The 23167-nt window shown below is 28.6% G+C and overlaps 6 protein-coding genes across 17 annotated transcripts; 3 read left to right on the top strand and 3 right to left on the bottom strand.

The window, feature by feature from the left end:
- Positions 1-5: 5 nt before the first annotated feature.
- LOC114878188 (far upstream element-binding protein 3) lies at positions 6-8617 on the bottom strand. Of its 5 annotated transcripts, none has more exons than XM_029191694.2 (14): positions 8315-8617; positions 7752-7830; positions 7417-7617; positions 6996-7122; positions 5610-5867; positions 5329-5500; positions 4996-5220; positions 4740-4923; positions 4517-4674; positions 4330-4444; positions 4088-4249; positions 3778-4001; positions 3416-3699; positions 6-495 (listed from the first exon to the last, which is right to left on the bottom strand). In XM_029191694.2, the coding sequence occupies exons 1-13, from the start codon at positions 8396-8398 to the stop codon at positions 3439-3441; spliced, it is 2250 nt and encodes a 749-aa protein (XP_029047527.1). In that variant the 5' UTR covers positions 8399-8617; the 3' UTR covers positions 6-495; positions 3416-3438. The 5 variants fall into 5 exon arrangements, with proteins under 5 accessions (XP_029047527.1, XP_029047525.1, XP_029047526.1 ...); XM_029191692.2 differs by lacking the exon at positions 6-495 and adding an exon at positions 2057-2766; XM_029191693.2 differs by lacking the exon at positions 6-495 and adding an exon at positions 2057-2416.
- Positions 8618-9123: 506 nt separating this feature from the next.
- LOC114878193 (transmembrane protein 223) lies at positions 9124-10992 on the top strand. Its single transcript, XM_029191707.2, has 4 exons — positions 9124-9989; positions 10072-10337; positions 10504-10646; positions 10779-10992. The coding sequence occupies exons 1-4, from the start codon at positions 9853-9855 to the stop codon at positions 10926-10928; spliced, it is 696 nt and encodes a 231-aa protein (XP_029047540.1). The 5' UTR covers positions 9124-9852; the 3' UTR covers positions 10929-10992.
- Positions 10984-13909, bottom strand: LOC114878191. 6 transcript variants are annotated; one of them, XM_029191703.2, is made up of 6 exons: positions 13473-13909; positions 13246-13359; positions 12331-12562; positions 12012-12223; positions 11652-11915; positions 10984-11544 (listed from the first exon to the last, which is right to left on the bottom strand). In XM_029191703.2, the coding sequence occupies exons 3-6, from the start codon at positions 12466-12468 to the stop codon at positions 11286-11288; spliced, it is 873 nt and encodes a 290-aa protein (XP_029047536.1). In that variant the 5' UTR covers positions 12469-12562; positions 13246-13359; positions 13473-13909; the 3' UTR covers positions 10984-11285. The 6 variants fall into 6 exon arrangements, with proteins under 6 accessions (XP_029047536.1, XP_029047537.1, XP_029047535.1 ...); XM_029191704.2 differs by having other exon boundaries at positions 13250-13359; XM_029191702.2 differs by lacking the exon at positions 13246-13359.
- Positions 13910-14328: 419 nt separating this feature from the next.
- Positions 14329-15205, top strand: LOC114878186 (Sjoegren syndrome nuclear autoantigen 1 homolog). Of its 2 annotated transcripts, none has more exons than XM_029191686.2 (3): positions 14329-14577; positions 14780-14979; positions 15104-15205. In XM_029191686.2, exons 1-3 carry the CDS (start codon positions 14526-14528, stop codon positions 15203-15205), a joined length of 354 nt encoding a protein of 117 aa, XP_029047519.1. In that variant the 5' UTR covers positions 14329-14525. The 2 variants fall into 2 exon arrangements, with proteins under 2 accessions (XP_029047519.1, XP_029047520.1); XM_029191687.2 differs by having other exon boundaries at positions 14570-14629.
- An 11-nt stretch (positions 15206-15216) lies between these two features.
- LOC114878178 (beta-1,3-galactosyltransferase brn) lies at positions 15217-17727 on the bottom strand. Its single transcript, XM_029191675.2, has one exon. The coding sequence runs from the start codon at positions 17299-17301 to the stop codon at positions 15913-15915; it is 1389 nt and encodes a 462-aa protein (XP_029047508.1). The 5' UTR covers positions 17302-17727; the 3' UTR covers positions 15217-15912.
- A 333-nt stretch (positions 17728-18060) lies between these two features.
- Positions 18061-23101, top strand: LOC114878182 (cell division cycle protein 27 homolog). 2 transcript variants are annotated; one of them, XM_029191682.2, is made up of 13 exons: positions 18061-18224; positions 18751-18826; positions 18916-19063; positions 19125-19508; positions 19591-19909; positions 19992-20180; positions 20275-20521; positions 20605-20785; positions 20873-21098; positions 21185-21312; positions 21390-21711; positions 21792-21939; positions 22019-23101. In XM_029191682.2, exons 1-13 carry the CDS (start codon positions 18201-18203, stop codon positions 22144-22146), a joined length of 2520 nt encoding a protein of 839 aa, XP_029047515.1. In that variant the 5' UTR covers positions 18061-18200; the 3' UTR covers positions 22147-23101. The 2 variants fall into 2 exon arrangements, with proteins under 2 accessions (XP_029047515.1, XP_029047514.1); XM_029191681.2 differs by lacking the exon at positions 18061-18224 and adding an exon at positions 18280-18614.
- Positions 23102-23167: the final 66 nt, after the last annotated feature.

The raw sequence follows: 23167 nt of genomic DNA, 5'->3' as shown, positions 1-23167 counted from the left end.
AAACATATAAGTAGAATCTACTAATGTTAAATTAAATTATTTATTCTACAACAACCGCAAATGTATTTTTAAAAATGATTCTGTAAAACCAACTGTTTCATACACATGTGCATGTAGCTTTTAATTAGTTAATCAAATATGTATATATGTATAAAATGAATTTTCAAATAATTCATGTGTGTAGTACAAGTTATTTTAAATATGTGTATTAAAAAAATGTATGCCATTTAAAATGTTTAAACTAAAACATATTAAAGCTGGAACTCTGGAAATAATCTGACCATTTCTTTATGCGTATTAAAAAATAATTACTAATTAATTTTTTTCAATTCGTACATGATTTAGTCAGAAAGTAATAGTTTTACCAACCTTGCACTACAATCGTATTTGTTTTCTTCTACAAATTATAGAAGTCAGTACTTCACAAAAATTTAATTTGTACCTACTGCTTGACTTTCTCCATTAAGAATATTAGAAAGTTTATCATCCTTGTTCCTGAAACATTTTCATTAGATTTTAGTTGTTATTTCAATTATAAGAAATATATTTTATTTCTAACAGATTCCTGTATATGATTTAGTTTTTACAAATATAATCTTATGTTTTTGTTAGTACACAGGGTAAATTTATAATTGATTGAAATATTTGATAACAAGTATTTATCTTTACTTACTGTAATTATAAACTGCAATTGACACACAAAAAATAAGTACAGTTGAAACACATCAATATAAATTCCTTTACATTGCTGTAATATAAAATGAAAATAATTTTTTGTAACATTCAAGTATCATATTGACATTTTAATCATACATTTTTTAATTGTATTCATTTAAATCTTAAATGACAACACGCAGAAATATATAATAAAAAATTATAAACAAAAATAATGTCAAAACTATAACTGAAACAAAAAGGATAAATCATAATATGAATAATTTTTCTTTCTATTATTTATATTCAATTTTATAATAAATGTGAAGTAATATTAAACTTATATATTGATTATCAGAAATACATAAATAAAAAGGTATTTGTATAACATATAAAATATACTAAATAAATTTATAGCTAAATAATTATATAATATAAACAAGCCTTGTATCCTAAAAATTAAACATGTTTAACAAAATGTTAATTTTTAGCAGAACATAATATTAATATACACTATAATATTTTATGAGTAAAAAATAAATAATTTCTCTATAAATTCATACATATCTGATACGTATAACTATGATTTACCTTTGAACAAAATATAATACCTTTTTCTGTCATAAAAATGTAAATTCATTACTGTTCAGTTACAAATAACAATGTAAAAATCATGAATAACTATTTTTATTGTACTTTGCCTACATCTTGATCATAATATTCAGCAATAAAATTGCATTAGTCAGTAAGAACAAAAATAATGTCTTCTTTTACTCACACTACTTAAAATTGAATTATACAAGAAACCTAGATTTGTTTCAGTTATTACGTAAAATATTAAAACAAAAATGTAACATAAGATTTTTAAACATTTCTGCAAGTATATCTTTTCTTACTAATATGATATGACAATGTAAAAAAATGTTAAAATTATACATAAAAATCTGTAGATTATACTTTTTAAATATTAACACCATACAAATAATACCTTGATTTTTTGTTTTCTAATCTTATGATTTCAATATAATTGAATATTTAAAATTGTAATTCCGATCAATTTTTAAATGATTTGAAATGGAAATTTGATATATGACTAGTAGAATCTGTTAGTGATTAATACATCTGTGTAAATAACTATTTAATAAAATAAAAAACAATATACATACATACATATAACTATGTAAGTTATAGAGAATATAGTGATTTGATATGCCATCCATTATTCTCCGGTTTTGCAGGTCCTAATTCCTTTGAATGTAAACACACAGAATGCTGAATGAAAGATTGAAAATTGTAGGTCCCCTTGATGAAATTAATCGTAGAGCAGGTAAACGTTTCCTACAATTGGCAGCTCCAAAAATCTAAAATAGTAGTGGTATTTGACAAGAAAAAGCAAAGGAACCAAGGTAAAATTGTATTTAGTATTGTTATAATAGTATATATGTATATGTAGACCATCATACGTGTATCATATTCTCTTGCATACACAATAGATAAAACAATTGATCGACAATAAAAACGAATTCTAGCTGTTTTCACCAGCCATTTATACTATAACGTTTCCTAATTTACTAAAGACAAATGTTTCATGAATAACCCAGTGAAATATAAATAATGATATTTCGAAATAAGTATCTAGATGTTTTTCTTATCAATACATTTGTAAGGATAACTTTTAGTATTTTTAATGATAAATGGGAAGCATAATATGGATATACTGTTGTAGATTCCTCGTCCCTGTTTTTGACCTGCTGCTTCTCACCTGCCAGTTTCAATTTATGTTACAATCAGGCGTTATGGAACAAAAATACATACAATAATATAAGTAGAACACAAGTAGACATCATATGATATTATATTATAATGATAAATTTCTGGCATTTCACGTTACTTAAAATTAAAAACCATGAGTATCCTACAATATGTATATTATCTATGTATATAAAAAACACAAAATATTATAGTATAAATAGAACATAGTCGAGCCTAGTGGTATTTTTGAAAGTTAATGGGTGTTGCGAAGCGATCAACTATCGTAATTTATCGTAAACAGTATATGAAGTTACAGCAGGCATTTAACCGCATCCTGATGGGAAACTATCTGAAAACTATCTGAAATAAACAAATAATTATGATAAAACATATGAACCAGATATAAATGTAAATATACTTTCAAAGGTGTAAAATATATCATTTGAATATCCAGATATATATATGTATATATATAAGTATATCAAAAAATAAATTTATTATTTTTATTAATATTTAACTCCCTGAAAGTATCAACAGTTATCAGCACATATATGGCATTCCCCTACTCTTACACCATTGATTTTCAAAATAAATAACAAATATCAAGTCAATATAAATATAAGTGATTTGACATGATAATATATATCTTATATATAAAAACAAAAATTTATTAATATTAAATTACAGAAAAATATTTTATGTAATTTTGATTTATTTTACTCTATAATCTATAATGTTTACATGTAAAACAAAATTCATACACGTTTATATTTATCTTTTTTTATGCAAAAATATATGCAGAAATCGTATCTGTTTCACTCAATTTTATATTGACTTAATGTAAGTGATTTTTAAAAAAACTGCATGATGTAAAAGAGATAGAATTAATATTTAATCTTTTAGTATATAAAATGATATTAAAAGTTATATGGAATTGAAACAAAACCTTTTACATCATACAAGTTTTTAATTACGTATCCAAGTATGAAACATGAACATAAATACTTACAGCTAGTTTTTCATGATGGAAGTTTAACTTTCTGTATTCGCCTGTGAATATGGATAGTTCTGATAGCCCGTTGGGAACGATGGATTTTGTTGACCCGCTTGTGGTTGTGTGGTAGATCCAGCCCCCGCCGCATAATAACCCGTCGGCGTTGAACCAGCGTTTATCGTTGGATAACTACCATAAGCTTGTGGAAATGCGTTCGGAGTCCCACCTCCTGGACCTGATTGACCTTGCATACTCTGTTGCATTTGCTGTTGAGCCATTTGATTGTTTTGCATTCCCAACTAAAAACAAACGGGCATGTCAAATTAATATTTCTTCTATTTTGTTGAAGATTGTTTTTTTTTAAATCACGAACATACTTTCCCTGCTTTCATTTGAGCTTCTATAGCTTCGGCTTCTTTTATTTTACCAATACTCCTATAATATTCTGCCCATTGTGCACTATAATCAGCTTGACCTCCATTTTGAGTAGCTCCACTTTGTTGCTGCTGTTGCTGTGTTTGTTGTTGTTGTTGTTGTTGTTGTTGTTGAGTTGGTCCAGCTGCACCAGCTGTCGATGTGTTAGATTGATTTTGCGTATTTCCTACAAATGTAAATTGATAATTATAAATTTTTAAAGAAACGCATGATCAAATCTTATGCTTATCGCATATGGTTTGAATATTTAACCTGATTGCTGACTGTGATCTTGTTTGCCTTGTTTTGCTTGTTGTTCAATCATGTCAGCTTCCCTATGCATACCAAGTGATCGGTAATACTCTGCCCACTGTGCACTATAATCTGGTTGTCCTGTTTGTGGATTTACTTGAACAGGTGCTTGATTTGCATTATCTAAAATAAGGTTTAAAATACGATATGTAATGTTAGAGTACCTGTGTTTTTTTGTTTGCATATATAAAAAATATATTTACTTGTATCAGTAGTTTGTGGTTGACTTGGCCACGCTTGATATGCTGTTCCAGCATTCCATGTTGGATTATATCCAATTGCCCCTTGTGTACCACTAAATGATGTGTTAGCTGGAGCCTTTAATTTATTAAGATCAATAAATAACCGAGAAATTAACATTGTTAAATGTTATATTATGAAAATATTTACCATGCCTAATTTTTCACTAAATATTCTTTTCGCATGCTCTACTTGCTCGGGATTGCCACGAATTATGAAAATTTTCTCATTTTCATTGCTCTGATTTCTCCTGTCTAATTCACAATGTGCTCCAGTTTGTTGATTTATTTGTTTAATAGTTTCGCCGCCTAAAATAATTAAAACATACTTGTTAAAACATTGTTTTTATAATTATGAATTAATCGAATTTTACCTTTTCCAATAATAATACCACATTTTGATGACGGAACTGTAAACGTCGTTTCTATTTTATCTTGCATCGGTCCACCTTGACGTCTATCCCATCCACCATATTCATTTGGATTTCGATTGTTACCGAAACCGTTTCCTCGAGGACCACTTCTTGTCCCCATAGGACTTCTACCATCGTCTCTTCTCTGTAAAAGAAACAATAATCAAAGATAAAGAATAATCTTATGTATTTATAAAATATGATAGTATAAACTAACATCAAATTTATCATTTACCATTACACTATCAATAAGTTCTTGAATACGCTGACGAACTTGTTCTACAGCTTGATGTTTTCCAGATAATATGCATTTTCTATCACCAGGACCGTCTTCTCTTCCCTGTTGAAACTGGACTCTAGCGCCAGTTTCCGCTTGTATTTTTTTAATCATATCTCCTCCCTTACCAATAACAACACCCACTGCTGCTCTTGGAACGAGTACCTTGTAAAGATATTTACTGATATGAATATGTACTTATAAGAGCACATAAATGCTTGAATATTTTCCTAAACACGTATCGTCGACATATTTATAAAAGGTATATTATACCTCTACTCCATCAGTGGTTCCAGAACCATGATTAAAACTACTATCACTCGAGTAACTTCCACTCCTATCATTACCCCTTGCACCTCTATGAAACATTTGCATTTCTTTTTCAGCTATTAATTCATACACTAATTGTTTGGCATATTCAACTTTTTGTGGATCACCAGTTATCCTATTTAAAAAAAATGCATCTATAGCTTTTGCTACTTTCTACTCTTTTAGATTTCAATAGTAAATTTATTTGGAGTAAATAACGAAGTAAAAATAGTATCAGTTATTACCTTAAAGGTTTTTCTTGTTCCTGTGAAGGTCCTTCTTGAATAACGACCATTTTGGCTCCAGACTTCTCCTGAAGTTGTTTTATCGTTTCTCCACCTTTTCCAATAATTAAGCCAACTTTAGGTCCAGGAATCATTATTTCGACAAATCCTGGGTGCCCCATCATTCCACCGCTACTCCCACCGCTCATGTTCATATCACCAATTCCTTCGGTTCTACTTCTTTGATTTACAATTGATAATACCAATTCTTTAGCTCGACTGAAACATATATAATTTAAACGTGCAATGTGATTTTGAATAGACTGTAACATAAATATAATCTATTGATGTACGGTAATGTAATTTGTTTGCAACACATAATGTGATGTCTACTGTGTGCCAAAATATAAAAAATCATGAATGTTACATTATTTCTTTTGTTCAACGAAGTTATTTCATAAGTGTATAATAAAATTAAATTTCATGTTAAAATGTTGTACACTTAATTATAAGCAGATTCAAATAAATAAAAAATTCAATGTTCTTCTTGTTGCGAATAACACGTCCCCATGCATATCCTATCCTCCTTCCTTCCTTCTTTCTCTCCATATCCTATTGAAAGCAAAAAACTATTAGTAAGTACAAAATTATTGAAGTAAAAGCCACAACTTATTGATAAATTCTTAATGAAAAAATATTCTGAAGCATGTATAAAGTATGAGCCCGCTATTCGCATCCAGGAGCTAAATAAAGATTCTGTAAAACATTTGACAATTTCAATTTGCAAAAGCATGTAACCTACACTTAAGAAATGCATGTTAACATGAATTGATAGCATATGGAGTATACTAAACACACACAAACTATATTTCACCAGTACTATTTGTGCTCCAAGCACATTTTCAAATGAATACAATCAATGTATATAAAAGCATCATAATCTTATACTACAACACCACAATGTGATTTTCAAAACCATTTTGTCAGAATGAAATAGTTGATACTTTCAGGTGTTTCTAGGAGATTTTATAATGGAACTAGGTGGTCAATTTGTTATTTAAGTAAATTAGAATCTAATCAATTTCCTATATACCAAATACAAGGAGGATAGCAGCTTGTTTTCCTGTATATGTGTTTATAAATAGATATGTACACACGTATATGTAAATATATATTTATATGTATGCACATATCACTCTACGTATATATATATATATATACATAAGTATATGTACAGATGTAGAATATATATATATATATATTGCATTATGAGTGTAATCAGTAAGTGCCAGTTGATATAACACCATGAAGTAATCCTTTCTTCTAGGCAAAAGTTTGTAAAGTGGAGAATTGCATTGCATACAAAATAGTTAAAATTAACAAAATAAGAAGGGAAAAATAAGTTACTTGACAGCTTCTCGTGAGCCAGTTAATGTGCAAACACGTTCAGGTAGCCCACTTTCTGGTGCCATCTGTATCTTACATCCTGTTTCACTTTGTAATCTTGTTATTTGTTCTCCGCCTCTGCCAATTACTGTAAATATATTATTATTAATTACAATAATCAATTTAAGAAAATGCAGTAATTTATTTTTAATTTACAATTCATTTTATTATTTGTAATGCTGATGAATTGTTTCGCAACATAAAACTAATTTGGTTGTAAAATTGTTTGGACAAAAGTATAAATATGAAATGTAATGCTAAATTACAAGATAAAGTACAGATAATTTTTTTTTTTTAAATATTTAACATAACAGATACATTCATTTGTATATAGTAATTCCTGTTTAACAAAAATAATATCTGTAAATTCATATTTACTTACTTAAACCAACCATCTTATCTGGAACTCTGATATCTTCATTACAAATACCTCCTACATTTCCAATCGGTCCAGACGAAGATCCTGTTTGCCCTGTTCGTCCAGTTTGACTATTTGAATCTCCTAACGAATTACTTCCTGCTGGGCCACGAAGTCCTATTAATGGATCTGTTACTAATGACGCCATTTTCTTTGCTTCTGGTTCTGTAAAAATAATATAAACACCACATAAACATATTTGTTACTTTATAAAAATATTATGCTATTATCATTTTAATTTAACAGGAATAAAAAAAATTAACTATAAGTAATAGTTTTATTTGAATGTACACAATTACCTGATCCATCCTCGAGAGGACGTTTCAATTTAGTGTCTTGATTATTTTGAGCACCTGCTGGATTAATCTTAGCAGCGATCTAAGAAATAATAATATTTATGTTATTAAAATGTTATAAAATATTAGCAAAGTATACTTTCATTAAATTAACAGACATTATCACATATTACATAATGTTTTAACAATTAAAATGTAATTCTATAGCTTATATCATTTCTTCATTAATTTAGAGGATAAATAATGTGTATTTCCACACAAATATATTATATATAATTAGAGTAATGATAATTCAAGATTTTCTAGCATAGTAAAATGTTACCATAAACACTGAAGTGAAAGTTACAGTTTAGAGTACTTTGCAAATAAACAAGATAATGACTCAAGTATACATTTACTATTAGAAAAAAATGTAAAATAAAGTTATTAATACTACTGAAAATGATTTGTTTATTAATAATCTAAATCATATGGTTTTATAAAGGTACAAAGTACATTATAGTCTACTTACGAAATTTTTATTTAACTGAAATTTATATTATATTAATTTTTACTGATTTGCTTACCTGTTTCGCACGTTGCAAAGCTGCTGCAAATGCAGAGCTTTGGCTAAAATTCTGAGGCGGAGCAACCGCTGAATAGTCACTCATGATGGAACATGAAGCAGCAATACGAATAGAAAACTATTTTAATATTTCTTTTTGTAAATTAGTACTAGTAATTGTTGTTAGGAAATTCACTCTAATGTTTTATTGCTTGTAATCTATTTCACACAAAATATAAACAATTTAACACACTGCTTTTTAAGTACACAAAGGTACAAAGCAGAAGTTTATGAGTGAAAGAACTGTGCTTTCACATAAAGAACAGTACAGCGCAAGCGTCGGTCATAAAATAGAAATTTTAAAGATTTGGATTTCCTGTAAAAATTGATATATTAACAATTTATGTATGTAGTTAAAAGTACAAAACTTATAAAAATATTATTCATAACGTTTAAATTATACTTATTAACGTTTAAAAAAAATAAAGGTAAACATGTTATATATGCATAAAATGAATTCAAAGAAATTATACAAATTTTAATTATTATACTGTTTTTTAAAATGTAATTATAAATTCAATGAATTGAAGTTAAATTCGAATTTACACAAGTATATATATTACAGAAGAAATAAGTTTAAATATTTTAGATTAGATATTTCATCTCTTGAATATGCAGTCTATGGATTTTCTATGTGTATGTGTGTAACTACTATTTTCACGAAGTGGCTACAGTTCCAACAAGTCTGAACATGGCTTTATTTCAAGGGCTCTTGAATTCGTGCCTTGAAAACGAGCGCCATCTGCTCTATCCTAGTATAAAAATGTTCTCACCACAGATGGGTGACCGTGTACTGTTGGCAACGAATAGCGGAAAGCGAATGATACGAATAAAATGAATAATGAATACGAATAAGGCAATGTGATGTGAAAAGTAATGCAAATGATTGACAAAAAGTTCGTTGGGCAAAAAGAGGGGCTAAAGTCCCAACAAAGCGCTATTTTGGGGAGGGGGATTGATCAGAAAGGGTTGATCTTATTCCTACGTTGACAGTCCCTAGAAAAATCCCTAGAAACGTAGAACAAACCATGTCATAAGTTACGTCGTTACGTATTTCTGAAACTTGCTTCCAGTACCATCTATACAAAAACGCACTAAACTATTCGACAACTTACTCCGGCAGTCGGTAAGTTGCCGGTTTATCGATCGACCATTCCGCGGTCGGTAAATTGCCGGCTTATCGTTCGACCATTCCGCAGTCGGTAAATTGTCGAGTAGTTTCTGCCGTTATTGCATAGATGGCGGAGGAGTCGAATTTTTGTGGGGTGATAGTAGATAGTCTTGTTGGATCTATAGTCACTGGTATCATTTTATGAAATAAACGTAGGTTATGTTATTATACATTGTGGTGTTTTTAACTTGCAATATAAACACTATATAAAATATACGTCTTGTTTTTATTTGTAAATTTGATTAAAGTATGAAATAAAATGGAAATGCTATAAACTTTACTTTGAGATAAAAATATATTTACATTTTATATACGATAACCTCATAAAAATGTTTAGTTCTTTGTGTTGTAGGAGTACAACAAATTATGTCAATAAATTATACCCTTTTTATAAATTGTTAGCTAATAATGCCATCCATAAAAATTTTGTACGTTCTAAGTATACATTTAAAGTGAAAAACATAAGGTACTACTATAAATAAAAATTTTCCTAAACATGTTGTTATTTTCAAATTGTTATACTATTTATATTTTGTATTCCTGTACAGGGAATACAGCCAGAATGTAAAGTCAAATTCATTATATGTAAATACAAATATACAAAATAACGTGTTATTGTATAAATATGTAAATGTTCGTTATTTTGTTATCTTTAAAGTTTTCTGTTTTGGATGGATATTGTTTGCCTCGATATTATCATATTATACATATGATTCAAAATTTGTATCAACATTTTCAAAAAATATATCTTGGACGGATTATATAAAAGAAAATGGAACAAATTTATTATACTTTGTATATGCACTAATAATAGGTAAAATATAATCTGTTTCATTTCCAAATATTAATATCATATCTTGGATGTTTAAATTCAATTTTCCCTTTCCTAATTCTATATTAAAAATCACTTATAAAATGTGCCATGTTTTAAATTAATATTATAATATATTCTTTTCTGATATTTGTATTTTGATGCTTAGGACCATCTGCCTTTTGGTTGCTATACACAGCACATAAAAAATTTATAAAATATATCATTTTGCACAAAGGTGGTAGAGATGTATCTATAATCACTCATCATTTATTTAAAAGTCAAGATGTGGCTAAATTTCCTATTGAGGAAGTAAGTCTATTCTTAAATACACATATTGTTAATCATAATAATAAATACAATATGAATATATTACTCGCTATATGGTGGTTTTACAATTCAAATATTTTATATTCTTTATAATTTTTATTTATCTTTTTCCAGGTAACAGCTATAATTTCACGAAACAAAATGAAAGATTACTTGCCAATAAAAGTTAAAGGTAGATGGCTTTATTACTTACTCGATACTGACGGAAAATTCTTAAATCCAGAATTATTTGATCATACAATTGGTATGCAAAAACGGTGGTAGATATAATATATATATATATGTTATGCAGAATTTGTATGAATAAATTCTAAGTAACTGACATTTATTCAATAATTGTTTTATTTTTGCCATTACTTGTATATAAACTAAAAATGTGATTGTATTATAATTAGAAATATATCATACAGATAATATTTATTATAAGTATATAAAATAAATAACAGTTATAATTTCATATAAAATATATTTTTATAAGTTATACTGCTAAGTTAGTAATATTTATAGGTACAGTTATGTATTTTCCTTTTTTTTCCTTTTTTACTTTGAAATTAATTTGTACAAAAGTTAGGTAGATAATTTAAACACCCTGAATATTGCATTAAATACACGTTATTAGTTTTAATATTTTTGACGGTCGTAATATTTATTAGAATACTTGCTCAAACGATCGCTATATCCATCATCGTGATATTTATCTTCTGCTTTATAATATACTTCTGGTGTTGAACCTACGTGTCCTTGCCAATATCTTGTCCAGTAAAGATCTTCTGGATTAATATCATGTGGATGCTTTGCATTTCGAAATACATGTACGCAGTATACAAGACTCCCTATTAAAGTTAAAAATCCAAATACCAGAAATACAATTCCCAAAATCCTAAAAATGATTAATTTTAATTAAACATGAATATGAATTGAATGTGAAGTATAAATTGTTCATATTGATAATACAATCAATAACGTTTCGATAGAAAGTATACCTACCAAACTATTAATGGTTGAAAAAATTGAATTACTATAACAAATCCTAACGCAACAAGAATTAAACCAAGATTGATCAGTAGCATAAGGCAGCAAACCCCCTTGGTGTTTGGACAAAAAGGATTAGGCGTTGACATAGTTTCTATAATTATACCATTTTTTTTAGATGTATGAGATTTTACTGATTTTGCAGAACCATAACTACAATGACTAGCTGCTCGATGACCCAATCTTGAACTTGGAGTTAAACTGTGAGGTGACATATGACTACGAACATATGTGCAAAATAATGTTTATAAAATTATTATTTATGTATCATAATGTGTATGCAAAGACTGTTATACTTTATTTCATATTTTCAACCTTATGTCTGAAGTTGTTCTGTATGCAGCACTTGTAACATATATATCTGAACCATTGTCACATATACTACCGTGCGAAGTACTTTTATTGAGAGGATGAAGACTATGTCTTGAAGATCCAGATAATACTGAACCACGACTATTCGGTATATTTTGCAACTGTCTTCTTTCTTTCTCATATCTTTCTGGATGATCCTTTTTCATTGGCTTTACCTTGAAGTATTATAAGCATAAAAGCTTTTATCATTCTTAAGATATAATAGAAATATATTATACACAGATTTACAATTATTATACATAAGTATGTTTTTTCAAATTACCATTGTAGTATGCTCATTGGATACAATATATTCAGATATAGTACGATCCGATGAAGCACAATGACTTTCATTTCCATCTGTTAAATAGTCTTGACTTATACTATTATGATATCCAGGGTATCTTGAAATACTTGTCATTATAATACTTATGCTTAGATATTTTGTTTAAAAAAATCACATATTATACACAAACACATACTTGTATACATATTAATTACAGGAAATTAAAAATCTAAAAATAAAAAATAAATAAATTAAAGTTTAAAAATTAACAAATAAAAGTATTTATCGCATAGATATTCATATGATGAATATTATAAATTTATTTTTTTGAACAGTTATGTTTAATATGTTTAATACGCAAATGGGATTTATTAATTATAATTACTATTGACAAAAATAAACGTATAAACTGCTGTTTAAAATTTTATAAGAATAACAAAGCAGAAGTGACCTTCTTTGAAAATGAATCGTAAAACATTTAATTAGCATAGAATCTTTTAGTCATACGTCCTAATTGCAGTACGCTTATATCAGCAAAGAAATCCTAATTTGGTGACATGATGTCATTTAAATACGAAGGTCGAATGCATCTTCAATCGAAAATAGGATCATTCTAAATGCATTCTTCTTAATTCTTATATCATTTTTTTCTTCTTGTTACACTTGAATTGTTTAAAGTTTAACAACTACATATTTTTAATATATTATATTATGAATTTGTATTTTATTTGTACTGAAAGTTTGATTCCTATACGAATAAAAGCTCGTTAAACGTACGATGTACATATGTATATGTAAGCATGTAAGAGATCAAGATAAAAATCAAAGAATTTAATGCTTTCTTTTATTTTTCTTATTTTTATTCAATGAACATATTATGAAAACTTGAAAGGATAATGTTAAAAGTTTTACCTACGCAAGCGCCATAAATCGTGTCAACTTATACAGAACCAAATGTATACTGCTTTTAATTTATTTTTCCTTCCAATTATTTATTTTAATAGACCAGAAAAGTGGAAAATTTATCTTTAATTGAAAAATTAAATTCAATGACTTGAACGAGAAAATCGCATACACAAATGACAACATAATCTCGCATGCTGTTATTAAATAATAATATTAAACATGATTAATCATACCTAAAATATATCCATGTTGAAGAAACTTGTTGAAAGTACTATATAAATTTTATTTAGAACTTTTTATGTGCTGATACTTATGAATTCATACATGAAATGTCTTTTTCTTGTTGCAAAATGTTGACTAAACAGAAAATAATACTGGAACATAATGGTCACTTAATTTTTAAAATATGTCTACAATATTCGGTACATTATACAATGTAACAAAGGAAACTGCTGTTTTTTAATTTGAAAGATACACGCAGAACAAGAGATACTGATTTATTCACGTTCGATCGATGAATGCGTATCGAATACAACTGCGTTTCGAAGGCTTTCACGTTGGCGGAAAGATTCCGAGGGAAAGGTGCATTTATTGCACCTTGCTGAACGAAAACGATTCGTGACGCCTTTAAAAGGCAAGGCAAGGCAAGGCAAGGCAAGGCAAGGCAAGGCAAGGCAACGAGTTACTGTGGAGCTACATGTTTCTAGAAACATAATATTTTATCGTTGCGAAAAAAATTGTACTTTAAATATTAATTACTTAATAATTTATAAAAGTAAATATGTATTCATTAGATGATTGTTTTATACATAGTTATTAACAATATTACGACATTAGTTGGATGGTTTGCTTAAGCAATTTTTTTAATGTAAATTCATATATTACGAAATGATGATTAAACATTGTTTAAATACATATATCTGGATATGATAAATGGGTATACATTATAGCTCGGACAATATATCTACTAAGATGTTCGTTCTCCTTAAAATACTTTATATGTACATATTTAAAGTTATGTACCTAAATATCTAAATATTTTTATTAGTAGTATTTTTCACTATGAATTTTTAAATTATAATTTTATACCAACGATTGCGCATGCGTCAAAAGAAAAAATTTTTTCTGAATCTCGCGCCAAAACTGAACCGTTTGTTTAGGTTGAGTGTAGCTGTAACAATGATTTAAATTAAATTTTAAGTGAATCATTTCAATATCGAGAAAATATATTTTTTTATTGTTACGAAAATACTGTGATTCTATTGTTTGTGCATGGAGGGTTTGAAATGTCTCAACACGGTGCGGCTTTACAAGCGTACAATCAAGAACTTGTAAAGTGTAAATAATTTGTATCTAACCTATAATTTACAGAACTTTACAAAAGATATTGGTTAATTATTAATTATTTCCTACTAAATAATAATAAGAAAGTAAATTTGAATCGTTAAGTGCTTTCTATTCTATTCTTTCTTGTTTTGTTAATGAATTTATTTGTAGGTTATCTATTTGCAATGTTAATTATACAGTATTATCATTTCAGGTTTAGAAGAAATGAAATTAAGACGTATGGAATTACAAACTCAGATTGAGGCTCAAGAAGATGAAAAAAATAGTTTGCAAACAGAAATAGAAAAATTATCATATAAATTGACACGTTTAAATGATAGCCTAACTAAAAGAATAGCTGTTAGAAATGAATATGACAGAACCATTGCTGATACAGAAACAGCTTATATCAAGGTATATCGATTTGTAATTAACGTTTCTTGTAAATATTAATTTACTATTTACATCATTACTATGATATAATTCTATTTCTGTAATTTTATGTAATGAATGTATAAAAATCTCAATATCATTTCAGATTTTGGAAAGTTCACAGTTATTACTAAACATGATAAAAAAAGAAGCCACAAATTTAGACCAGACATTACTTAAAGCAAATGTGGATAAACAACAATATTGATCATAAATAAATTGAAGAAAAGTGTTCATTGAACTTATATATTCAATAATAAAGTAATTAGTAATAATCCTACAATTACAAAATTGTAAATATTTCTTAAACTCACTACTTGTAAACTACTTATTCATTGAATCATATTTACATGCCAACATAGTTTCTTCTTTCTTAATCTGTACACTTATAAATACTGGTATTTTTATAATAGAATTGACCTTATGATGTAATAATTTTTTCTTACAAATAAGATTTATGAAACAATAATTCTTATGTCATACGTTGATAAAGATATTCAATGTTTATATTAGTAATAATTACGATCGATTGTTCCAGTTAGCAATATTGTACATTATTTATATAAAAATACCATAATAAATTATATTTGGTATTATAACATGTTATATACATAAAGACTGACTAATGTGTTTAAGTCCATTTTCAATATCAAACTGTTTTTAAATGTATTTTGTAATAAATCAATTTTTTAATGCTACATTTAATCGCCCTGTTTATTATTTTTTAATACTTCATATTTATTACATTACTTGAATTCACGATTTAAAAAACAATTAATATACATATAGTATATGATAAATGAAAACAAAAATTCTCTTATTTTGTTTTATAAATAATACAGAATTACAAAGGCTTAAATTTTGTTTTTGTATATCATAAATTCCGCTCATTAAAATAGAATTTCGTATAAACAATTAGGCATTACCAAGCGCTTTCTGCTCATTCCATACTGTTAATAATTCATTTGGATTTCCGTATCCATGAGAAGTAATTACATATTTATAATTAAATTTTGTATAATCTTTCTTATAAAAATGAAATTCTTCACAATGAAAAGGTTCAATATTTGCCTTTTTGGCAACTAAGCCTAGATAAATATCATCAAATCTAAAATATTTTGTATAAAGACTAGTATAATACATATCTAAAAGGGCTTCTTTAGACAATATGTATGCTCCTGCTGTAACGTACGGTGGCCATAAGTGATATGGATACTCACTAAGAGGAACATACCATTTAGAAGATTTATGACGATGAGGTGAAGATAAAAATACGAATCCTGCAAATAATCTAACATCTGCTGGAAGTTCAAAATCAAAAATTTGCCTTTTTAATCTGTTCGATAGAAGTTCATTTTTTACAGCTTTATTGTAAATAGATCTTAATGTATTATTATTATCTTCATATTTTTGTATAAAATCAGTAATAACTGTGGATAGAATTTTACTATGAAATTTTTCTTTTGATCCATGAGTAATTTCTTCCATAGTAAAATTTTCATTCAAATTTTCTTTCTCATTTAATGTACGAATATTTCTTTCTGTAATGTTATCATTAATATGCGGTCCTTCTTTATTATCAGTATCCTTAATTTCCCTTTTTTGAGCTTCAAATTTCTTGGGTTCTTTCAAGTAACTTGGATAATTAGTTGGATTTCTTATAAATCTTAAAACATTTTTTACCGAAACATATATATCATCGTCAACAAACATATAGAATTTTGAATTAGAGCAATATTTGATTAGCCATTTAATACCCATCATAGTTTTTGAAGTATTGTTATAATATGCATCTACAAAGTTTGCTTGTACGATATCTTTATACTTTGCAGCCTCAACTTTTACCTTTGCTTGTATCTCATCATCATGGGGATGCATGCCCAAAATAAAAATTGTTCTTGATGGTACATCGAAGAATCTTTTCTCGAAACCCCAAGAGCTTCTGATTGCCAATCTCCTTTCAAAATTTTCTATTGCAGATTTCACTATGTATACAACACGAAATGTATTGTAAGGCGGATCTAGGCATTTTTGTTGGTTATCAATCATGAATGTATAATTATAATTGTTTATAGGATCGACGACGGGTTTTTCGTTATGTCTTAATGCATTTACGAATTCGTGTACATCGCCTTCGTATGGATAAACAAAATTTGAATCATACGTGATTTCAAAAATATGTGTGAATACACCAAAAAAATCAAGCAGCGCGATAAAACCGATACAAATGCAGATATATTTCAATCTGATTTTTCTTATTAATCGAACACACGTTTGAAAACAAGAACGTAATAAACAATACATCCTTGCAAAATAGAATCACATAATTTATGTTTTGTTATTTACAAAAATCTGTAAAATAACAGTAGATAAATATATATATTTATTTTACTCATATTTTTATTAGTAGTTCAGTCTCTTCTTCTAAGATACTGATAATACATTTTATCAAATATATTATCTATACATATAAAGTACTGTTTTTAGTACTTTGTATAATTGATACCTCGTATATTATTTGATCACTATTTGATATGTAATTTTTATATTGATAGTACTTGTCAAATATTCGATGTAACGTATATTTTCATCGTTAAACATTTATACACAATTATCCAAATACTTATAATTTAATTTGTCACAATTTGTCATTACACATATTTTGCCGGTAGAATTTTACTTACTTTATCTTTGCATGCTACCAACCAAACAGTAAACTATACATATATTTGAATTTCTAAAGTTATAGATCTTGCAAAATTGCTAAATAAATTTGCAATTACTATTTAAATAATCGTGTATGTACACTGAGTTGCAATACATACTGAATTTTATTCTTTTCAAAATAAAAGTGTATACAATATGAATCGAAAATGTTTATGTAAATAAATAGACAATAAACTTGAACTTTTATAAGCTTACAAAATTTTAATAAAATATTAAACCTTCTATTTGTAGCAAAAATATAAATAATTGTATATGTATAAAAGATAATTCTATCAATTTCACGCGTAAAATTGAAATTTCCACGATGTTGGTAAACCTCCGTTCTGAAGTCAGTCATTCACTTCAAAAGAATCGGAGCAAGATGGACTCCTAAGCAATTTTTATACACAGCAGTCATTCGACTTTGGATTTTCTACGTTAAATTTTCTTAAAACGTTTGAGATTTTTCTTATATGACCAAGCTTGCAGTGTGAAGGATGATTGTACAGGAGCCAGTGCAGGTAAAGTAAATGAAGTACGAAAAGGGACTGCCAGTGACGTGCAATTTTCTGTCCGGGCGCATCCACACTTATTGATACTGACATGAGAAATCGAACTCGTTTATACATTTGTTTCTTCTTTAACGGAAAATTGATTTGCAATTTTCTACAATAATTTATGATGCTTCATTCATTTTATAAGTTTACCGAAGTTTTATCCAATATTACATTAAATACATTTATTCGAAGGTGAACTTATTTAGGGTTGTTTGCTTTTGCGAAATGGACGGTAAATGGGAGGAGTTATAACTAAATAGATATAAGTAACGTTTATAATCTTTCTTACTTTATTAAATTTCAACAATGTTTAATAAGTTGCTGTTTGGACGGATAATTACACAAATACTATGTGTACGTGCTGTGTGTATATATATATATATATATATTCTTGTTTATAAAAACGTGATTAAATGTTTTTATAACTGAGTCATTTTATTATGTATTTTTTAATATGCTATGATATATACTTGTACATATATAATTACAGGCAGCCATATGGCATTGTTTAAATCATTATGCTTATCCGGATGCAATATTTTTAGCAGAAAGATTATGTGCAGAAGGCAAGTTTGAATTTTTTCTAATTATGATTTTTTAATTTACCCTCATATCCTTTAATCATAGTTATAAGATCATTTTAAATATTTTACAGTTGATACAGAAGAAACTTTATTCCTTTTGGCGACTTGTTATTATCGATCAGGTCGAATTAGGCAAGCTTACGCGTTACTTTCTAAAAAAGCTCCAAGCTCTGCGCAGTGCAGATTTCTGTTAGCCAAATGTTGTTACGATTTAGAGAAGTAAGTATGAAATTGTTTTGTACGTTTAATTATGTACATAAATTGATGTTAAAATTTGTAGATATGCAGAGGCGGAAGCAGCCATAATAGGGGGATATTATAAACAGTTGAAAAATTTAGAGGAAATTGCCACACAGTTCGGCGAACATGCTTGTTTTTCTCTTCAGATTATAGCAAAAATTTATTATAAAATGATGCGTACCTCAAAGGGAAATGATGCCCATAAATTGGCTTTAAAGTTAAATCCATTTCTTTGGCATTCGTTCGAAGAATTATGCAACGTCGGCGAAGTGGTAGATCCTGCTAAAGTTTTTCAGTTAGATAAGTTAGACAATTTTGCCATGTGCCATGGTAGTACACCTACTCCTAATTACGCGACCGAATCTGATCTCATTCTACCTATTAATAATTCGAATGGCACACCTACGATAAATGGCATTAATGTGTAAGTATATTATAACAAGTTTATATGTAATTAGGTTTATATATCATGTTGTTGTTGTTATTATTATAATAATATTTTACAGAACTCCTGGACAAATGACAACAGCATCGACTATAATAAATGGCATAGGTTCTGGTATACGGTTATATTCTTCCATAGATGAAAGTCCTCAAAGTTTACATTATAGTAATTGCTCTTCGATATCACCAAGGGCTAAACTTCCACGATACCGTAGTATGTTTAGTAACACGATGAGTCCTCTTACTCCGAGTTTTGGTATCTTACCACTGGAAAGCAATACACCTGAACCAACAGTTTTACCTTCGCATACGACTCTTACAGAAGCTAACGATCAGAAAAGTTTAGCGAAACGTGTTAGTAGTTTAAGGGCTCATGTTGGGGTAAGATTTGAGTAGTAATGATAATATTTTTAAATACGTATACGTATCGTACAGTATACAGCGTAATTTGTTTAATTTATAGCAATTAATGTCAAGGAAAGATACACCTTTGCAACAAGGAAAACCAGTGTTTTCACAATCTGGAAATACCAGTAACAGCGCGAATATTGTAACAGTAACGCCTACTACCCCAACACCGACACCACCAACGCTACAAGGTACTAACGTCAGACGTTCATCCCGACTCTTCAGCCATAGCTACTCGGTTAAGGTAGTTAATTGTTTTTCAATTTTATATTTCATAAACATTTAATTTTTGATTATATAGGTATTAGTCTGCCAAATGTATTGTTTCGTTATTTTAGGAAAATAATAAATCTCCAAACAGAAATAAATTTGCCACTCCTAAGTCTCCATCTCGGAAGACGAAAGCCAGACTTTCGAAAACTAATTTAAACAAAACTAATTTTAACGAATTAAATGAGAGAAATCGAAACGAGAAAGAGAAAAGTGAAACTATTACATCAGAAAAGGCTGTAGCTAGTGTAAATGCTTTAAATAATCAAAGCAATGCTAATATTTGTGCGGTAACGCTTCAAAAACAATGTGCTGGTAAGTTGTTAACTTAACTTTATTTTGGAATAAAGAGATAAATTCTTCTTTATAATATCTTGTGTATTTTTTTTTTTTTTTAGAAGGTTTAATGTCACTGTTACGTGAGTTAGGAATGGCGTATCAACACTTGAGTCAATTTAATTGTACCCAAGCTGTCGAGATACTAAGTGTTCTTCCAGCACAACATTATAACACAGGCTGGGTACTTTCCATGTTAGCTCGTGCACACTTTGAAATGGTAGATTATAAGAAAGCTGCTAGGTACATAAATGTCCTACTAATATAATATGTATAGAACGCTATAAAATTGGTAGGTACAAATTTATAGCCTGATATTTTTTTCAACAGTTATTTTTCTGAAGTGAGACATTTGGAACCTCAAAGGACTGAACTTATGGAAATTTATAGTACTGTTTTGTGGCATTTACATGCTGAAGTGCAATTATCCACTCTTGCACAAGAACTTGTTTCCGAGGATCGTAATTCACCGGCTGCTTGGTGTTCAACGGGAAATTTATTTTCTGCACAAACAGAACACGAGACAGCAATTAAATTCTTCCAAAGAGCTATTCAGGTATGTATACTTTTAAGATTGATAGAAATTCTAGTTTTGTTTTTCAGTTATATTTCAGATGAAAATTGTGTCTTTTAAACGTTTAGGTAGATCCAAACTTCCCGTATGCCTATACGCTACTTGGCCATGAATATGTGATGACCGAAGAATTGGATAAGGCCATTACTGCGTTTCGCAATGCCATTAGGCTCGATCCTAGGCATTACAATGCATGGTAAATCATTCACTAATTAGAGAAAAGTCATTTGGTATGTAAGATAATCGTAAAATATTCTACGATATTTGCTTTAGGTTTGGATTGGGAACAATATTCTCGAAACAGGAACAATACAGTTTGGCAGAATTGCATTTTAAACGTGCATTACAAATAAATCCACAAAATTCAGCAATAATGTGCCACATCGGTGTTGTACAACATGCACTAAAGAAAACTGACCAAGCTTTAAAGACTTTGAATACCGCAATTGCAAACGATCCCGACAATACTTTATGCAAATTTCATCGTGCGACTATAAACTTGTCAATTGGTCGGCACACCGAAGCGCTTAGGGAATTTGAAGAATTAAAAAATATTGTACCCAAAGAGTCTCTAGTCTATTATTCGATAGGAAAGGTAAACGTCTTGATGATTTTATTTTATTATTTCTAAATTTCTTATTTTTTATCTTTTACTTACGCGTGTTTCTCTTACAGGTACATAAAAAGTTGGGTAACACGCATCTTGCGTTAATGTATTTTAGTTGGGCGACAGATCTGGATCCAAAAGGTGTTAACAGTCAAATTAAAGAAGCTATATCGAGTCCGGGTCAAGGTGACGAAGAATCTCCGACCCCTCAGTCAGGTAATTTTCTGTAAACTAAACTTTTCGTTGAAATATCTATCAGTGATTGTTTACAACGGTTTTCATTATGCGCATGTAGACGAACAACAGTTGCAAAATAATTCAATGGAACAAGAGATTGAAACTAATAGAGAAGGAAGTGCCGCTGGCTTGGCCGCAAATGCATCAGTGGAAGCTCATGCCGACGATAGCGACGATAGTTTATGAAGATATCCAACTGTGTGCAAAATTGCTATAAAATGAAGCATTATTGCGCGTTGTTATTCGTATTGATCGGTTTGATCCACTTCTTCGATTCATACTTTTCGCGTGCACTCGACAATTTCATTTGAATTACCGCTTTCTCGTTAGACCTTTTTTGATATTCGTATCTTTCTTAATCTCACAGCGTTGCATCTTTTGAAAAATTTAGAACTCTATTTTTTTCACGTTTTTCTGAATTACTCTTTTTTAAAAAGAAAAGAAAAGAGGGAAATACTTTCAAAACGATCGGTGTTCTCTAAAAGAAAGAGAAATTCTGCGAAACATCCGTTTCATCGATTTGTACATTACGCGTTTCTCTGTATATTTTTTTATGATTATTTATCTTATTTTTTTATATATATATATATACATACATCCATACACATACATACATAAATAATAGTGTTTAGTCACACTTTCGTTAAAGATTTACGGTTCAGTACAGACTGTATTGTATGAATGAGTGTAAACACATAAGCATGTCGTAAGTAGATAGGAAATATAATTAATTAATTAAGTGAAATAAGTAAGAAGAAAGTGTAAATGTAAATTATTATTAATATTATTATTATTATTGTATTATCAATGTTATTATCATTAGTGCTATCAGTACTATTATCCATCTAATTACCGTTGTTGATTTAGTGATTACGAAAACTATTTTTGGCCATGTGGATGGCCATTGGACGATCGTGCAATTCTCGTCATGAAGTACACACTCATTGATGGGTCAATCTTGATCGGAACTGATATCATATAAAAATTGTACGCGTTTTCTCACTGGGAAAAAACATACCATGGACAAGTGGAAAAAATGAATTCATATTCGAAACTGTTGAGCAAAGTGTCTCAAAAGTCTATCGCATATCTTTATCGATGAAACCCTGCTATTGTTCTAAATAAATGTATTCTACAATTATGAATTCGCTGTATAATAATTGATCAACTATTTCTATTAATTTAACTTTACATTGTCCAACATTAT

This window comes from Osmia bicornis, chromosome 6, assembly GCF_907164935.1.
Source record: "Osmia bicornis bicornis chromosome 6, iOsmBic2.1, whole genome shotgun sequence".
In the NCBI taxonomy this organism is placed as follows: Eukaryota; Metazoa; Arthropoda; class Insecta; order Hymenoptera; family Megachilidae; genus Osmia; species Osmia bicornis.
This window is presented reverse-complemented; position numbering and strand designations above follow the sequence as displayed.

Coding starts and splice junctions, on each gene's coding strand:
- LOC114878188 (XM_029191694.2), bottom strand. CDS start 8,398: ATGAGTGACTATTCAGCGGTTGCTCCGCCTCAGAATTTTAGCCAAAGC. Junction 4,445..4,516: donor TTAGTGAAAAATTAGGCATG/GTAAATATTTTC, acceptor AATAAATTAAAG/GCTCCAGCTAACACATCATT. Junction 4,002..4,087: donor AGATCACAGTCAGCAATCAG/GTTAAATATTCA, acceptor TTACATTTGTAG/GAAATACGCAAAATCAATCT.
- LOC114878182 (XM_029191681.2), top strand. CDS start 18,567: ATGTTTAATAAGTTGCTGTTTGGACGGATAATTACACAAATACTATGT. Junction 19,064..19,124: donor TGTTGTTACGATTTAGAGAA/GTAAGTATGAAA, acceptor TAAAATTTGTAG/ATATGCAGAGGCGGAAGCAG. Junction 21,313..21,389: donor CCTAGGCATTACAATGCATG/GTAAATCATTCA, acceptor TATTTGCTTTAG/GTTTGGATTGGGAACAATAT.
- LOC114878193 (XM_029191707.2), top strand. CDS start 9,853: ATGTTTAGTTCTTTGTGTTGTAGGAGTACAACAAATTATGTCAATAAA. Junction 10,338..10,503: donor TGTATATGCACTAATAATAG/GTAAAATATAAT, acceptor TTTGATGCTTAG/GACCATCTGCCTTTTGGTTG. Junction 10,647..10,778: donor CTAAATTTCCTATTGAGGAA/GTAAGTCTATTC, acceptor ATCTTTTTCCAG/GTAACAGCTATAATTTCACG.
- LOC114878178 (XM_029191675.2), bottom strand. CDS start 17,301: ATGTATTGTTTATTACGTTCTTGTTTTCAAACGTGTGTTCGATTAATA.
- LOC114878191 (XM_029191703.2), bottom strand. CDS start 12,468: ATGACAAGTATTTCAAGATACCCTGGATATCATAATAGTATAAGTCAA. Junction 12,224..12,330: donor CCAATGAGCATACTACAATG/GTAATTTGAAAA, acceptor TAATACTTCAAG/GTAAAGCCAATGAAAAAGGA. Junction 11,545..11,651: donor TTTCAACCATTAATAGTTTG/GTAGGTATACTT, acceptor AATCATTTTTAG/GATTTTGGGAATTGTATTTC.
- LOC114878186 (XM_029191686.2), top strand. CDS start 14,526: ATGTCTCAACACGGTGCGGCTTTACAAGCGTACAATCAAGAACTTGTA. Junction 14,578..14,779: donor CAATCAAGAACTTGTAAAGT/GTAAATAATTTG, acceptor TTATCATTTCAG/GTTTAGAAGAAATGAAATTA. Junction 14,980..15,103: donor CAGAAACAGCTTATATCAAG/GTATATCGATTT, acceptor ATATCATTTCAG/ATTTTGGAAAGTTCACAGTT.